General features: G+C 33.7%; 5 protein-coding genes, 1 long non-coding RNA gene and 1 other non-coding gene across 7 annotated transcripts; 4 read left to right on the plus strand and 3 right to left on the minus strand.

Annotated features, from left to right (window-relative positions):
* Positions 1-956: 956 nt before the first annotated feature.
* On the plus strand, positions 957-3374 carry LEW3 (UDP-Glycosyltransferase superfamily protein). Its single transcript, NM_129577.5, has 7 exons — positions 957-1315; positions 1470-1756; positions 1854-2040; positions 2131-2199; positions 2310-2503; positions 2597-2706; positions 2797-3374. Exons 1-7 carry the CDS (start codon positions 1016-1018, stop codon positions 3039-3041), a joined length of 1392 nt encoding a protein of 463 aa, NP_181548.2. The 5' UTR covers positions 957-1015; the 3' UTR covers positions 3042-3374.
* Positions 3375-6793: 3419 nt separating this feature from the next.
* AT2G40200 (basic helix-loop-helix (bHLH) DNA-binding superfamily protein) lies at positions 6794-8160 on the plus strand. Its single transcript, NM_129578.4, has 2 exons — positions 6794-7163; positions 7329-8160. Exons 1-2 carry the CDS (start codon positions 6882-6884, stop codon positions 7809-7811), a joined length of 765 nt encoding a protein of 254 aa, NP_181549.1. The 5' UTR covers positions 6794-6881; the 3' UTR covers positions 7812-8160.
* Positions 7959-8406, minus strand: AT2G40205 (Ribosomal protein L41 family). The gene is made up of 2 exons (NM_179997.2): positions 8304-8406; positions 7959-8204 (listed from the first exon to the last, which is right to left on the minus strand). The coding sequence occupies exons 1-2, from the start codon at positions 8313-8315 to the stop codon at positions 8139-8141; spliced, it is 78 nt and encodes a 25-aa protein (NP_850328.1). The 5' UTR covers positions 8316-8406; the 3' UTR covers positions 7959-8138.
* A 590-nt stretch (positions 8407-8996) lies between these two features.
* Positions 8997-10112, minus strand: AGL48 (AGAMOUS-like 48; the record flags this gene model as incomplete). Its single annotated transcript, NM_129579.1, has 1 exon — positions 8997-10112. One exon carries the CDS (start codon positions 10110-10112, stop codon positions 8997-8999), a length of 1116 nt encoding a protein of 371 aa, NP_181550.1.
* A 1918-nt stretch (positions 10113-12030) lies between these two features.
* On the minus strand, positions 12031-13369 carry ABI4 (Integrase-type DNA-binding superfamily protein; the record flags this gene model as incomplete). The annotated part of the gene is made up of 1 exon (NM_129580.2): positions 12031-13369. The coding sequence occupies one exon, from the start codon at positions 13367-13369 to the stop codon at positions 12383-12385; it is 987 nt and encodes a 328-aa protein (NP_181551.1). The 3' UTR covers positions 12031-12382.
* Positions 13370-14367: 998 nt separating this feature from the next.
* Positions 14368-14654, plus strand: MIR5662. The gene has a single exon (NR_140473.1). It is a non-coding gene; the product is annotated as a microRNA ath-MIR5662 precursor (primary transcript).
* Positions 14655-16672: 2018 nt separating this feature from the next.
* Positions 16673-17014, plus strand: AT2G09125. Its single transcript, NR_140474.1, has one exon. It is a non-coding gene; the product is annotated as an other RNA (long non-coding RNA).
* Positions 17015-17619: the final 605 nt, after the last annotated feature.

The following is a 17619-nucleotide window of genomic DNA, read 5'->3' on the forward strand; positions in this document are numbered from 1 at the left end:
AACCATTTATCATCCTTTTTATCCTCAACTTTTTTATTCTCATGCATTTTGAAAACCACATTCTAATCATATTTCTGCTTTTATGTGTAAAACCAACAAAGATGTACATGGTTGATATACACACGTAGACATAACCTTGACAAGCAACATCTTCGTCGTTACTCATTTTACAGATTTCTACCCATCTGCCTTCAATAAAACAAACATCAACCATATTAGTAACTGCATGGTAACCAAGCATACGTGAGTTTTTGTTGTAAGGACCGGTAAACACTTTGAACCTATAAACACCTCCGCCTCTTCCAACAACTCAGAATAATGAACAAGATCACATGCTAAGGTTTTGTAATGCTTCTTACAAACAAAAGTTTATTTAAAAAGGGAAGGGAGAGTTTATAAAATATAAATTAGCATTGACATTGGTGTGAGGTTCTTCACATAATCATATCATTCTGACCAAAATATTAGTCGGAAAATGGTTAGAAACACACCAATATGAGTTGTTTTCTTGTAGTTCTGAGAAAACATAGATGAACCAATATATCAACGTAAGTAACTAAGATAAATTGTGAATCATGAGAATGCAAGAAATATTTTCTCATGATTACATGAGATGAAATACTACCTTACAATTCATCAAACTTTTTGTAGAAAAAGGTATTGAAGAAATGAAAATTGGATGTAGACAAAAAAATAAAAAATTCTTGCTGCAAGATCCTGGACAAAGACAATAATCACATTAAGAACAATGTAAATTTTTTAAAATTAGTAAAAACTCTCTATAAATTAATAATTCACACCATTTAAATTTTAGAGGAGGTGATGAAAGGACATTATCATCAATTTTGGTAGTTAACCCCCAATTATTTAACTAATCAAGATACAAGGGGTACAACTGTAATATATTCATAGTTTGGTGTGTTTTCTACAATATTCAGAAACACGATTTAAGACGATTGAAACTAAAAATAAAAAGTGTCGGACTTGTAAATTTTCGCTCAGCGATCTGCTTCCAATGGCGATCTACTTCATTCTCTATACACTTCTCACGATCATCTTCGCCGTATCTCTGAGTTTATTTCTTTCCGTGATCAATGCAAGAAAGAGCAGAAAACGTGCGGTAGGATTCTTCCATCCGTACACGAACGACGGTGGCGGCGGCGAGAGAGTGCTCTGGTGCGCCGTTAAAGCCATTCAAGAGGAAAATCCCGATCTTGACTGTGTCATCTTCACCGGAGATCATGACTCTTCTTCTGATAGCTTAGCTCGTCGCGCCGTTGATCGATTCGGTGTTCACCTTCAGTCTCCTCCTAAGGTCCCATTACTCCTAAAGTTTAAATTTTTATCAATTTGAATTGGTTCTAATAACACAGAACCTCTCAGATTTGAGGGCAAGTTTCAATTTTGCAATTTGGGTTAGTTTTGATGCAAGTTTTGTGCTTTTGTTGGTTGTTGTTGTGTGGCTTTAGGTGATTCATCTAAACAAAAGGAAATGGATTGAAGAGAGTACTTACCCACATTTTACAATGATAGGTCAGAGTCTTGGTTCGGTTTACTTAGCGTGGGAAGCATTACGCATGTTCACTCCTTTGTATTTCCTTGACACTAGTGGATATGCGTTTACATATCCTCTTGCTCGGATCTTTGGTTGCAAAGTTGTTTGCTATACTCATTATCCAACTATTAGTTTGGATATGATTTCTCGTGTTCGTCAGAGGAACTCTATGTATAACAATGATGCTTCCATTGCTAAGAGGTTTTGGTTATCTCCTTGCTTATTTGGTGTTTTTCAAAAGTGAAAAGTTTCTATTTCTTTGTTTAGTGTAATGATGTTTGTTGCTTTTTTTGTGTAGCAATTGGTTATCTACTTGCAAATTAGTCTATTACAGAGCTTTTAGCTGGATGTATGGGATGGTTGGGTCATGTACTCATTTAGCTATGGTTAACTCTTCGTGGACTAAGTCCCATATCGAAGTGCTTTGGAGAATTCCAGAACGGATTACACGGGTCTACCCGCCCTGTGATACTTCAGGACTTCAGGTGATAACCTTCAGACAGCTCGAATCTTATGATTTTTGTCTGTTTTCTGGTTACATCTCAGTATTTGCTGACATCTTGGGCTTATTGCAGGCGTTTCCTCTTGAACGATCATCTGATCCTCCTAAAATCATATCAGTTGCTCAATTTCGTCCTGAGAAGGTGAGGGATCCAGTATTTGACTTATGAGAATAGGGTACTATAGTTTTGAGGGCTCACACTCCAAAGTTCAAAAGAGTCGTCCAGCTTACTCAATTACAGTCTTGTAACAGGCTCATATGCTTCAGCTTGAGGCCTTTTCACTAGCCTTAGAGAAGCTAGATGCAGACGTCCCTAGACCCAAGCTCCAATTTGTGGGAAGTTGTAGAAACAATTCAGATGAAGAACGTCTGCAGAAATTGAAAGACAGAGCAGTGGAACTAAAAGTAGATGGAGACGTGCAATTCTATAAAAATGCCATGTACAGGTATTTGCTCAAAGCTCTTTACGGCATTCTCTATTTTGTCTTGCAATACTATCAGAGCTTCCATGATTCTTAGTTGTTAGTATCGGACTGCAGAGAACTAGTGGAACTGTTAGGAAATGCAGTTGCAGGACTGCATGGGATGATAGATGAACACTTTGGTATAAGTGTTGTTGAGTACATGGCTGCTGGTGCAATCCCAATAGGTCAGACTTAAGGACTTGTATATGTGATTTTATCTTTCAGTTACTCTTGCAATTTCTCTAATGGATCCTCTGTTTTTAATTGTGATGCAGCTCACAACTCAGCTGGACCTAAAATGGACATTGTGTTGGAAGAAGACGGACAAAAAACCGGGTTTCTTGCTGAGACTGTGGAGGAATACGCTGAAGCGATCCTTGAGATTGTGAAGATGAATGAAACAGAGAGGCTTAAAATGGCTGAATCTGCTAGAAAACGAGCGGCAAGGTTCTCTGAACAACGGTTTTGTGAGGACTTCAAAACTGCGATTCGACCCATTTTCACAGGTCCTCTTAAATGACAGTTCTTAAACCCTCAAAACCTGCTTACTGCACTAGCTTTTAAACGCACAAGACAAGCTAGGTTATACCTTTTATCCTCTCTTTATAGATTTTTTTTTTTAATTCTGGTTAAAGGTCTGACGTAGACGTTGTAAGAAACAGTTTGGTCAAAAGAAACGAGTAAGATCTTCCTATTTCTAGTTGACTGTTGGGGAAAACTGACACCAACATTTGCTTTCAAACGTTTTCGATTTGTCCGAATGCATTTTATTATGAGAAACTTGGTGCTATTCACTTCAATGAATGGTCGGAATTGGATCTTAACAAGAGAGCAAGATTATGTGAATGTAGCAAATAACATTAGAAACAGAGTAAGGAATAAGACTACAAGAGGAATCACTAAAACACAGTTATAAAAAGCCAAGGAGCATCATCGTTATCCATGGACAACACATAGCCTGGAACCACTCTTTCAAAGCTGACTCTTGCTATTGCACCTCATGCTCAAACGCCTCGTTACCTTGTTAAAATCAGTTTAATCGATATGGAAAAATAATTGAATGGTCAAGAACGTAAATTCTAATACTATGGAGTTGGAAACTAAAATTTGACAGATTTCAATTAATTGGGTTTCTTAATAAGTATTAGTTTTTTCAGTACTTTCATAGTATGATGCTTGTTGTTAATTATAGATTCTTCTTTTTAAAGTTCTCAAATGATTGTTTTTGGTCACGCCGGTGAATGGTTGGTCGTGGTCCTTGTGACATGTAAAACATTTGCTCAAATAGTTTTTTTTCTATAGTACATTTAGTAAATATCACTTTCGCTTTTTGCACAAAATAAGTCCTGCCAAGTGCCAATATATATAAAATATAATATTTAATACAAAAACCTTCATTGTATAAAAATGTTCACGAATCTACGACTACGAGCACGAGGTTAAAGAATAGGCGTAGTAACAGTGTCTGCGCAAACATTTTGATCATACATTTTGAAAAAACTATTTTTTTGTAACAATATAATTTCCAAAACATCATTTCTTATTAACCCTAACGAGTTAAAAAAAATGAGAAATCCCCAATATTCACTTTAAATGCTCCAAACTAAAAGAGACGGAAGACAAGTCTTCATTGTCGGTAGTCAACAGTTGTTCTATTAACAAAGATTAAAAAGATGTAATATACGACGAAAACGGAAAAGTAACTAACAAAGTAGTGTAGTACTCGATTGCTTGATATGATTACCAATTTACCAAGATGGCAACTCCAAATTATTCCCACCGAAAAGATGATCATCATGCGAACACTTTGTTACAATTATTCATTCTATATAAACATATGATTATTCCCATCGTTGAAGAATCTTTACTTAAGATTCTCACCGTACCACTTAATTTTCAATAGTGTTAGGCTTGTTACTTGAGATGCTTGAATCTTGATGAGTAAGAGGATGAATTGCATACTTTGAGATATCAGAAATTATCAATCATGATCGGCCATCATAAACTTTTTAAATAGCAACAAGATCGATTGATTCCCTTCCAGATTTTATACTTTCTTTACCAACTTTGATTCACAAAGTTCCAAGATTGTCAGTTTGATTGATAAAGTTCAACCCAAATCACTAGAGTGTCAGTGGGTAATAAGAACTAGAATGTCAATGGATTGATAAACTCGAATCTGACTACAATCTTGAGAATTATTTTTAGTCCAATGTGTGGTATGAAAGTTTTGATTTGAAGTGTTACTTTTGGCCCTACATATCTTGATTTATGCGCAAATTTTATGGATATATGCGATTAAAAACTTGAAAAACAAAAAATCGTTTTAGTGGAACCACATATATTAATTATTGAATAAAGGCTTCTCTCTTCCGCATGTGAGTATATGTGACAAGAAGCGCCACCAAATCTAAGTTAAAGCTTGTTTTTTCTGTCGATGCGCATACAACAAGTTTTTTTTTTCTCATATCACACAATAATACATTATAATTTCTGTAAAATGCGGTTCAACTACAATGCGATTTTTATTTATTACTTTTATGTTTTATAAACGTTGTGACTATAGTAAATTTGTGAAGCGTGAAGAGAAAACAAAGTTTGTAGTGGATCGTCTTTTTAGGGTTTTTACTAAATCGTGTGAAAGAATAGATATAACAATACGGTATGTTTAAGATCTCAAAAACTGATGCAAACAGAAAAGATAAATCATTTCATACATGTAATAGAAAGATAAATCAATTTTACAATTATATATATATATATATATAGATATATTTGTAAAAACTTATTTGATGATAACATATAGTGAAAGTACGTTTGTGAAAAATGAGTAAATGATATTTGATCAGAATAAAGAGACGACGAAATCTATAAACTAGCTCAAACATCTTTGATTTGGTCTTCTGTCCTTCGTCGACCTCTATGTATTCCTCTCCACATGTTCCCGTCACCATTTTATCTCATTAAAACACATTGTCCCATGAGGCCATGCTACAACATCTCCAAATCTCATTATCTGTTTCATTTATTTTCTATAACGATTGACGAACAAACACAATGAATATCTAGCTAGTAATTTCGATATTTGACTATGCAAAATAAAATCCATATACCATGTTTCGAGTAGGCAAGTGAAAGGAAAAAGTGGATACCGCTAAAGAAGGCATTGAGAACGTGGAGAAAAGTTGTCAATGTGGCAAATTATCATTAGCATCTTCATTGTATAGCTTTTGATATGTGTCTTTAGTATAGATTAATAATAAAATCAAAGACATCTCCTCTTTTTGGTGTCTCAAATGTCTTCTTAGAGATACAAATCAAAAATTAAAGACACTCCTCATTTGCTTTATATTTTTTTTACTAGTTTTATATTTAAAGACACCCACAAAAAAATGACCAATGTGGATGCTCTTAGTTCCAATTCAAAACTCTGCTCAGAAAATATGATCATAAAGAAAAAAATGTAGAGAAAATGATTGGAACATGAGAGATGTGAGTGATACCACCGGTCCGGTAAAATTTTTTTTTTTTTACAAATAGAAAAGTTAAAGATAAAAGCATTTCCCTCCAATGATTGTTATTGACGATAATCGTTGTCAAATCCAAATTTTCTACTATTTTCATATATCGATTTCAATGATGTTTTCGATCGACTTTATAACCAGTTGGTCTTTTTCCATATGATTAAAGTGGGTCGATATACCTATTTGATTTGAACGACTCAACTTTCAAACTACATATCCCTATCTTAAATTAGATCTCGAAAACAACTTGTATGTTTACTTATCCACACACACACAAAAATTGTATATACTTAGGAATAATCAAGTTTTAGTGAGATAGTAAACTTTGGAGTACATGCACTAACATATTTATTCGCAAAAAAACACGTGTGTAAAAATTGTAAACAAGGACCAAGTTATTTTTATACGATAACACTTTATTTATACAATGTCACTTGTACAATAATATGCGACCCAAAAAAATACGAAATTTCTACCTCGAATTTCTTACAAAATTATAACTCCATATCATATGACTCTTTAAGTGGTGAGCGAAAATTCAACACAAAATTTGCGGCTCTGCACGTTTATGCAAATTTTAAATTTCATCATATAAAGAAAAGAGCAATAAAAGTCTACAAGGAGTATCACACCAATCAACATCAACCTTAAATTTCTCCTTCATTATTTAGATCAACACCCAAACTTCGACCTCTCTCTATCTCACTCACTTCCACTACTTACACAGAAAACCAGTTTCAGATTCTGCAAAAAAAAAAAAAAAAAACTTATAACTTCTTTTTAAAATACAAAAAATAAAACTTATTAAGCAATTCTTTATTAGGTTTCTCGTGGCGATGGAGAATTCTTACGACTCAAGCAAGTGGTCTGATTCTACAACTCCATATATGGTCTCGTGGTCACTACAATCTGAGTCCTCTGATTCTGATTGGAACCGGTTTAATCTTGGCTTCTCTTCTTCCTCCTTCGGTGGTAATTTCCCGGCTGATGATTGTGTCGGTGGGATCGAAAAAGCTGAGTCACTTTCAAGAAGCCACCGTCTAGCGGAGAAAAGACGCCGTGACCGGATAAATTCTCACCTCACTGCTCTCCGGAAACTTGTCCCCAATTCCGACAAGGTATGTATGACTCTCACAACTGAAATACTCTCGGTTCAGTCATGAAACTTCAATTTGAGCAAACCGGTTTATATCTGATTTCGGTTAAAGAATTTTTAATTCGAGTTGACCGGTTTATTTTCTAGCTGGGTTATGTAAACCGATTTTGACTTGACTCTACTGCAGTTAGACAAAGCAGCTCTATTAGCAACAGTGATTGAACAAGTGAAAGAACTCAAACAAAAAGCAGCAGAATCACCAATCTTCCAAGATCTTCCAACAGAAGCAGATGAAGTAACTGTACAGCCTGAAACTATCTCTGACTTTGAATCAAACACAAACACAATCATCTTCAAAGCTTCTTTTTGCTGCGAAGATCAACCCGAAGCAATCTCAGAGATTATTAGAGTTCTCACAAAGCTTCAACTCGAAACAATCCAAGCAGAGATAATCTCTGTTGGGGGAAGAATGAGAATCAATTTCATCTTAAAAGATAGCAACTGCAATGAGACTACAAACATAGCTGCTTCAGCAAAAGCTTTGAAGCAATCTCTCTGCTCTGCGTTAAATCGAATCACATCTTCTTCTACGACTACTTCTTCAGTTTGCAGAATCAGAAGTAAAAGACAGAGATGGTTCCTCTCTTCTCATTATTCTCACAATGAATAAATTTCACAATATACATATACATAGTATAACACAAACCTCATTATTACTAAAGGTTTTTTCCGCATTTTGGTTTAGATTTGTTCCTACTAAACCAATCACGATTTGTATATTTCAAGATTTGTATAACCTAAATCTAAATCATTCCATAAGACCTAAGCCAAGAATAACATTATTCGTAATAAACTGAGTAGATAGATTAAGCTTTAACATTAATTGAGAATCCATAACAATCCAACAACAAGGAATAACTTAACTGAAACAAGTTCAGACAAAAGTACTTAGGATTTAAGCGAAAAGACAGAAACAGGGAAGGTCTTGAAGATGAGTCTACTTAGATCGCTGTCTCATCTTTCGTCTCTTCCTCTTCAGCCTCCTCATTCGCTTCTTCTTCCACTGCGAAACCACGCATATACAGAAACTTAGCAGCAACAATAAGAGACGTAGCAGATTGATAGACTAAAATGTATTGGTGAAGATTTGAAAGATGAATACCTTAGCTCTCATGGCGGAGAAACTCTTTTGCTCAGAACCCTAATCGGCGATTTCACGGCGACGGTAACAAGAAGTGGAAATGTAGCGTAACTGTGAATATATACCTTGAAAACCCTAGGGTAGAGGTATATATATATGGGCCTTTTTCTTAGCCCATATAACAATATGGGCCTTTTGCTTATATATTCTTAGCTTTTAAGAAATTTGGACGAGAATCAAAAGTTAAATATTCTTTTTTTCTGTCTGTTAAAATAAATTATTTGTTTGTTTCTATGGGTTTTTAAAGAAAATTTGTTATAAATTTGGCCAACTCATCCATCATATACTTATTAATGTTTTTATATAAAAAAAAACGTATGCATTTTAATAAAATCAGGTTAATGATTAAGATTAAGGATGGAAAAAAAAAGTAAATCACAATAAAATATAGAAATAAGAGATAGGTCTCCGATGAAATAAAAATGCATAGTCAAAATCAACGAAACAAAATGACCAACTCAAAGTCAACAAAATAAAAAGATTTTTTATTCCAAAACAACGAAACAAAATGACCAACAGTTTGTAGAAAAAAAAAAGACAAACACAAGTTTAAAACAACAAAAAGAAAAGCTTTTTAAAGCTCCACAAACAAACAAAGAAACACAGTTTAAAGATAAACGCATACAAACTTAGAACACAAACCAAATCAAGAGTTTAGAAATGATGATTGTTAAAACCCGGCCACACCATGTTGGTATTAGACGTCGTCGCATCACCATTGTTTTCTCCAGCGGTTGTTACATTAGGATATGGTTCTTGGCGAACACCATCATTAGCCGTTATAGTGTTGTTGCTCATGTAAAATTGTGAGTTGTTAATGTTGATTCCTTCGTTTATTCCCAGCTCACTTCTCATGTAATCAAAAGGATCTTGGCTTGGTTGATTCATAGCCATTGTTGGATTATTGATCATGCTGTGATGTTGTAAAGGTTGGGAGACTGACCCAGCCAAACCTTGGGAAGTCATCATTTGGAGACGAAATGGATCCATTTCCAAATGAGGGTTTCCGTTGCTACTGCTTCCTTGATAAAGACGATAGCTTTTAGGGTTTGGATTTCCGTTCTCCATTTGTTGCGGTATTTCATATTTAGGTGGACTAGGTGGAAAAACCCATTCATCAAAAAAGTAATAACTTTTACTCTGCTTAAATATATCGGTGTTGATGAATCTTGTTGCTTCATCTGTCCTTCCAGCTCTTTTATTATCTTGACCGCCTCCTACAAAACCATCATTTGTGGTGGTTTTGAACTCTTCGACTTGTATTTCAAATGGAAACACTGGTGGATCGCGAAGAGGAGGAAATTGCATGAAAGCTAGTTTCTTCCTACAAAGTAGGATAGTATCTCTTGAGAAAGATAACAAGGCATACATCTCACTTTGGTTAAGATCAGCAATTTCACGACCGCTTTGGAGTTGCATCATCAGCTCATCAATGACATGCTCCTTGTTCTTCTTTTTACTCTTCTTCAATTGTTCTTGAAACTTATGTGTCTTCTCTTTTAGGTAGGATTCGACATTTGACTCTTTCTTCTTCTGCACGGACTTCGGTAAAGCGAAAAATTCGTCTAGGAGACCATGAGTCGCCTGAGGAGATGGCCACACCAATGGTCCAACCTTATCGGGGCTGAAAATGATTACAATAGCCCTTACAGCACACAATATGGTTAGCTCTTTCACCTTTTTAAGTAATCCTACCCTCATTTTTTGCAAACTTGTTGCTCTTGACTTGTCATTCTCGATCCATACAAGTTTTACTTTCTTTCTTGTCATGATCACTCTTCGATTTTTATTTCTCTCTTTTAAAATTTTAAATGTTGTTGAGCATATGAATGAAGATTAGCGCGGGAATCCGTTTAAATAGTGTTGAAAAGATGAGATTTTGGAAAATGATACTAGTCAAAAGATGTAAAATTAATTGCTACTTACTAAAAAATATTGAATGTCTATGGTAATGTTTTAGTTAAACCAAACCTTTTAGATCTAAACCAAGTTGAAAATATCAACTCAAAAACTAGAATTTTCCTATGTTTTGGTTATAAAGTTATTTTCAAATATCATAAATACCATAGAAAATTGACTAAAAATGAAACTTATTTTGCTAAAAAAGTAAAAGTTTAAGAACTGAATTCAAAGCTAATTAAAAATTTACCAAACTATATTGGATTTGGTTTTACATTGATTATTCTTTAAAAACAATACTAGTAAACAAAAACTAAAATCCAAATCAAACCATTAACATGTTAAAATCTTTATGTGGTTAATTGTACTATTACAGAAAATTGAAATAACTGAATTTCTGTCCAAATTTAGGTCCTAGTCAATATACCAAATTGATGATTTAATTAATTGTTCTGTCATTATTTAATGCTAATGATTATATTGACTAACATTATTTTCATTGTTGTGAATCATATTAATTCATAGTGTTAGATAATTATTTTGGAAACTAAATGTTGACTATACATTTTCTTCAGTGTAAGTATCATTTTCATATTTACATAGTATGAATTAAATATATATATATATGTATTACCATATGTATACATAAAAGTTGACTCTTGAATTCTTTATTTATAAATTGTTTTTTTTACTTCAGATGTTTTCTTGTTATTACATTGAGACTCTAAACTGAGAATTGTTTATAATTGTTTTATACAAAAAACTGAAACAACAATACTTTTAAGGGAAAAATATAAGAGAATAATATATTCTTAAAACTCTAATGGACATCTTGTATCTTTTTCTTTTTCTTTGTTTAGCGATCTTTTTTCTCTCATCGTTGTGTTGTTGTGGTTGAATGTTTTCTTTTGTGTACGTAGTAACTCTCTTTGTTTCTCGATTTTGTTTTTTTTGGATTCGGTTTGGTACTACTTTGCCAGATTTCAATAATACCAAGATATAGAGGAAAACAATAAAACTAAGCTTTATTCCACATTGTCTGGTGATCTTTCATAAACAACATTGTATGATTTGATTACCAAAATAATCGGTTCTAGAAAAGTTTATGTCAATCTCTATCTAGTATATGAATCACCATACCCATATTTGTGCACTTAAATTATTACGTAACCAAGATATAGAAAAGTGTTGTGATTTCATATAACAAATGAAAATATAATAATCTATTTTGTTGTGTTTTGTATATATAATTATTATAAATTAAATTAATTATTAATATTGAAATATTCATGTATAACCCAGTCAGATATGGGATTATTTTTAATTTAAATTTTGTATAATACTGTTAAAAGATTCGAAATATAATCATAAACAAAAAATAAAATTGATTTTTTCTTGTCAACTTCCAATAAACACCATAGTAAACAAGAAATCACAGGACAAGGGAAATACAGAAACGGAGAACTCTTTTTAGTCAAAGAAAGCTAGGATTCGGACAAAATCATGTCCAAACACTTTGAAGGATGATCGATACAAAAAATTGTAAACTTGAATATGAAGTGTTGGTGTGAGAATACCCAGCTCGAATAATGTAAATAATCTTCTCAACGACAACAATTATGCATCCAGTGATGAACACTTTTTGAAAACGTGTTTCTCTCCATAGTTTCTACATTGATGATTCCTATATTACTAAAACTTAATAGAGATATGTGTAAATATTCTCAGAGATAAACAAAATATAACTATATATAACCTCTGAAACTCGAACAACCAAACAGAAATTATCATATCCTATCAATAATTATATATTAAGGTAGGCACACTGTGAAGGAAGTGTTGAACCAATAAAATTCCCATACAACTTTCCACCATCTCCTCCGATTCTCTTCCACATATACATACTTTATTGGAACCGTAATCTCTTTTACGAATTCCTTGAAAATAAAAATCTTCAAAAAAATAATAAAAATACCCTCTTATTTATCTCTATAGGTAGTAAAAAAATCCTCCAAAATTTTGCATGCAGAGCTCCTCATAGAATGCAATCTCTTTGATTCCTCTCAACAATGAATCTCCAATGCTCTTGACCGACCTTAGGGATGCTCATCGTATATAATATGATCTTCCACAAAAACAAATTAATAGAATTCCCCCAAGATGGGATCAATAAAATCCCAAATACTCCCCCAATTATGACTATATTCTTCTTCTCCTCCAAAAGGCCAAATGGTCGAAGATCCATCTCCAACCATATAACCCGGATCCAGACCCATAGAACATACCGGATCAACCAACGGCGGTGGATGAGTTATTGATAGACTCGAACCCACCGAACCAGCTAGAGAGTTCAAATCCTCCATCGAACTATTATTATTACACCCACTTCCTCCTTGTTCCTGCCCTAACGCCACCTCATGATGAAACGAAGTCGAATTAGTTACCGGAACATCAGTGAGCTCGATGTCAGAAATCTTGTTATTGTTAGTATTAGAATGAAGATTCTGATACTGTTGGTGTTGGAATTGTCCCATCTGGACCATCTGATTTTGTTGTTGTTGTTGTTGAGGGAAAAAACCATAACTAGGGCATAACATAGAGGTCCCACCATTAAGGAAGATGTTGTTGTTAAAAGGGATACCGTACGGACCAAAGTTGGCTCCTCCTCCTACGGTGGCGGCGGCGGGGCGAGGGAGGAGAGGTCTTAGGGTTTGAGTGGAGGAAGAGGAGGTGGAAGGAGAAGAAGCGGCGGAGACGGAGGAGGAAGAGGAAGAGACGGAGGAAGGAGACGAAGGGGTTAAGTTGAGCTGAGCACGTGACCCGTATAGGTAAACGGCAGCCCGGTCGTAGGCACGTGCGGCGTCTTCGGCGGTTGCGAAAGTACCAAGCCACTTGCGAGTGCGCTTACGTGGCTCTCGGATCTCGGCGACCCATTTGCCCCAGCTTCTTTGTCGAACGCCACGGTAACGGAACTTGGAGTTGTCCGGACCACCTTTGCCTTTGCGTTTGCGTTGAGCGGAGGAAGTTGATGAGTCGGTGGTGGAATCGGATTGAGGATTATTATGGGTTAGGGTTTGGTTATTATCTTCCAGATGGTTGTGTTGATGTTGGGAAGCTAAAGGGTCCATAGATGAAGAAGAAGAAGAAGAAGAAGAGGAAGAGGAAGTAGAGAGAGAAAGAGAGAGATTAAAGAAATTGAGAAAAATAGTGGAGAGGACGAATCAAGAAGGAAGGGAAACTGAAGAGTGTTTGAATGTCATCGTTGTGAATGGTCGATTAGGGCGGTGCTTCTTTTATTTATACTTACACTCTCTTCTCACTCACTTCTTTTTTTCTTTTCTTTTTACTTACCCGTTTGTTTTCTACCAAAGAAGAAATTTGTGTTGTCATAAGTTACTTGTTACACATTGGAATGTAATCAAGGATATTATAAAAACATTTAATTGCTTTCTTTCTTTTGGGTAACTATAGCAAATCATGAGCGATATATAACAATATCTTGAAGTTGGTTCTTTTCTTTGATTGGATGGGTAATTGTGAGAAATACTCGCATGTTGAAAACACTCCAAGGCATTCAGATTTCAGAGGATTCAACCAGAGAGAACTGAATCAAATTCACCAAGGTTAGGAATATTGCAACATATATAAGAGAAATAAGCGTGTTCAAAAATATATATTAAGAGAAATAAGAAACGAATAATCTAAGATGGAACAGAGATATCATTTTTGTTTGTTTTTCTAAGTACTTGTCAATTTAAATTGTAACAAAAACATAGCAAAAGATAGGCAATTTAAAAGATTAAGAAGATCAAGTGAATAAAACAGTAGACAAAGATAACAAAGAAAATGATTTATGAGTTCAAGAATTAAAAGCATCGTTTAAAGTTGGCAAGCAATGAAACTAGAATAAATCATTACATAACGGCTAACGGGGGCTGATTAGCCATAAATTGTAGAGAATGAAACACTAATCAATGAATAATTACAAAGCGTGGCATGAATTACCCAATTTTGTTCAACTCTCTTGCAATTTAAGTGGTTAACAAGCATTAACAGATAAGTATACTAAAAAGGATCAAGGTAATTAATCTACCATTACCAACAACCCTAGTAAAAGATCTAAATGCATTTTTAATAGTGATCTTTATATTTTCCTCTATTTATAGAGGTGACTCTATTTTAAAGGCATTATGTTCAAATGGTCACCTCTAAAATAGAGTTTTCTCTATAATAGAGGAAGAAATAGAAATATTTACTTTTTGTCTCTATAAATAGAGATCTCTACAATTCATCTCTAATTTTTCTTCTATTTTTGAGGAAACTCTATTTTAGAGGTGACCATTGGAGCACAATGCTTCTAAAATAGAGGCACCTCTAAAATAGAGAAAATTATAGAGGTGACCATTGGAGATGGTCTAACCATATTCGCCCCTAATTTGGTTTTAATCTAACTTTTAGTGTTGAACTTAACCGAAGCTTCTATACTTGATGATTATGATCTTAGAGAAAAATTTAAGCTGTTGGGAAATCACCTTATGATACTATTTTTTTGATGTTTTATCTTTATACGTAAAATAAAATTGTAAACATAGATATAATTAAGGGATCGGAGGAAAAACATCTGGTACAACACGTATCATATTTTTGGACATAAGTAAAAACTAGAATCATATTTCTGGAGTAGTACTTGTTAAATTTTGGAGAAGAAAAATAAGTTGATTTGCGCACTCGGAGAGTGTTGCAGATCCATTGCCTGCTGCAGCCACTGGAGGGACAGAAATACAGATGCAGAGAGACACAGTAATTATTTTTCTGCTTTCATTACATAGATATATGTGTTCATTTAGTCCACTTAACACCATTCTTGGAAGACGACTTGGCTTCAGTCAAATACTTCGTCCGATAGATTTAGATTTTGGATACTACACCTTTTATTAATCTTAAAAAAGAATTATGTAGAAATTTAAAATACTCACATGTCAATGGATAAATAAATAAATATATTAAAAAGAGGAGTTATAGTGTAGATATTTATGTACGCTTCTTCTTTCTTTTTTTGTCATCATTTATGTATGCTTCGACTTTAAGAAATATTAAAAACAAAATATAACTGACATTTTTTATAAGAAAAGGAATTTTGAAAACAGAGAGAAGAGAAGAGAGTTTATTTTTTTGGTCGCCTAGAAAGACTAATCTACCGTATAGATTATGATGTTTGACCCACAAATATAACAAATGGAAGACCATTAACGTTTAGACTTTTTTCGAAATAAAAACTTGACTTCTTAGATCTTATACCATTGAAATTAAGAGACAAATTTTCTTAATATTCTTTTACTAAAAGTAAAAATAAATAAAATAAGAATTTGTTGAATTATCTATTGTTCTTATGAATGGTAGCATATACATGACTCCTTTTAATCTATAAAACATAACTCTTAGAACTATCGTCATAATAACAAGTTTACTTAGAAACTTTTCATTGATACTACTAATATAGAATTAAAGATTCGTCTGCAAGGGATTTACTTTTGTTGTTTGCCAACTACAAAACTATCAATTATTAAACGAAGAGAAAAATAGGAATATTGCATGGGAGAGATGAGGTGGCGAGGAAAGAAGCAAAGACAGCAAAAGAACCAAAGCTTTTTGTGTTGTGGTTTCTGAGATCTCAACCCAATTGCCTTGGAACTCTCACCTTTTTATGTCTCAGCAGAACCCAACTAGTTGCGCCATACATTCATTTTCTTGCATTTATCCACTTTATTATATAGTATCAATCAATATAGCTTGATTATTCCAATCTCAATCATTCACGTGAAATTTTGTATAACAATGACTCAAACATTTGATAACATTAAAGAGACATTGTTGAAGGCTTTTTTTTTAGTCAAATGATTTCCAGATGCTTAAGTTAAAATGATGACTATATCAAAAGGCAAAGAATTTCAATGCTTTGCTCACTAAGTTCTGCAACGGATCAAATATATGTTTCGAAAGATAGAAAGTGTTCATGTTTGAATATTTTCATATAAAAAAAAGCAAATGGTTGTTGCGGCAGAGGAATATTGTCGAGCAAGATGATAAAAATATTCACATGCCCACGATTACAAACCGTGGGCTGCACTTTAAACAACAGCTAAGATTATGTGTGCGTCTATATAAAAAAAAAAATGAATTCTCAAAAAACCTTTACGAAATTCTCAACCAATGCCTAAGGAAAAACACCAGTAAGGTCCAAAAACTTGTTAACGATTCAAAACATTTCTATTTTCCAAAACGCACAGTGAAATGAATGCTCTGGGCTAATAATGCCCAAGAAAAAACACCAGTAAGGTCCTAAAACATATAAAGCCGTTATAGGCTTCAAGAACCTCAACTCAAATCACTCACCAAGCCTCTATAGTATAGACGATGGAGAAGCATTCATATTGGGCTTTCTGGTCCATTCCTTTTTTATAATCCGTCCATTTTAAGTGTAAGGTTTAAATCCTGAACAAATTAGCTATATATTTCGAACGAATTCTGCAACTATACACAAACTAAACAAACCTAACCAAAACCATTTATTTGTATCTGTTTACAGGTAAAGGGTAAATTTCATCTGAATCTTTGCCGATCAAAGCCTTTGTTTTTTTGCTTAGTTTGTTTGATGTTGGCTATGTTTATTTAGTTTGTTAATGAATCAATTATACGGATTCTAAGATTGTGTAAGTAGCTTCGCAGGGAAACAAACGTTTTTCGGGAATAGACCATTTTTCCCCACTTCTATCTTGAATCTCACAATCAAGATAACTAAAGTACTTCAAATGTGTTATGAGTTATTCCGATGTATGATAATTCTTAGCGTTTTGCTTTTCATCGATAACACCTCGAAATCTCAAATATTATTGATTTATGTAAAAATGTTACTACATTATAATCAGAGTTTTGAATCAAATAAAGCAATCTTACAAAACACTTCTCTCTTTGGTTGCGTATTTCGCCAGAATTTTTGTACATTCGTTTTCTTTTCTATGTTTTAGGTTATCTTCAAGTCGGAACATATAAAATGATCTTAAAAGATTAAGAAATACGGATATGCACTTAGATTATATCGTTATTTAATTACTTTGTATGGTGGAGCTTAATATATAAATGTAATTTCACATCTATTTGCAGATATACGTTGGATAGTAGGTAGTTCCATGCTGGCTATAAAATAAAATCGTAATTTAAAAGTCGATTATTAAGATATTTATGAGTTATGCAAAGTTCATTCCCTTTGGTCGAGCTGACTTTTTAGTGCCAAATCTCTAATTGAGATTCGCTCCAACCATAAATATAAATGAGTCGATTCATGTCTCATATAATGCGTATTTATCGTTGACAAAAGAAA

Source organism: Arabidopsis thaliana, chromosome 2 (genome assembly GCF_000001735.4).
Source record: "Arabidopsis thaliana chromosome 2, partial sequence".
Lineage (NCBI taxonomy): Eukaryota > Viridiplantae > Streptophyta > Magnoliopsida > Brassicales > Brassicaceae > Arabidopsis > Arabidopsis thaliana.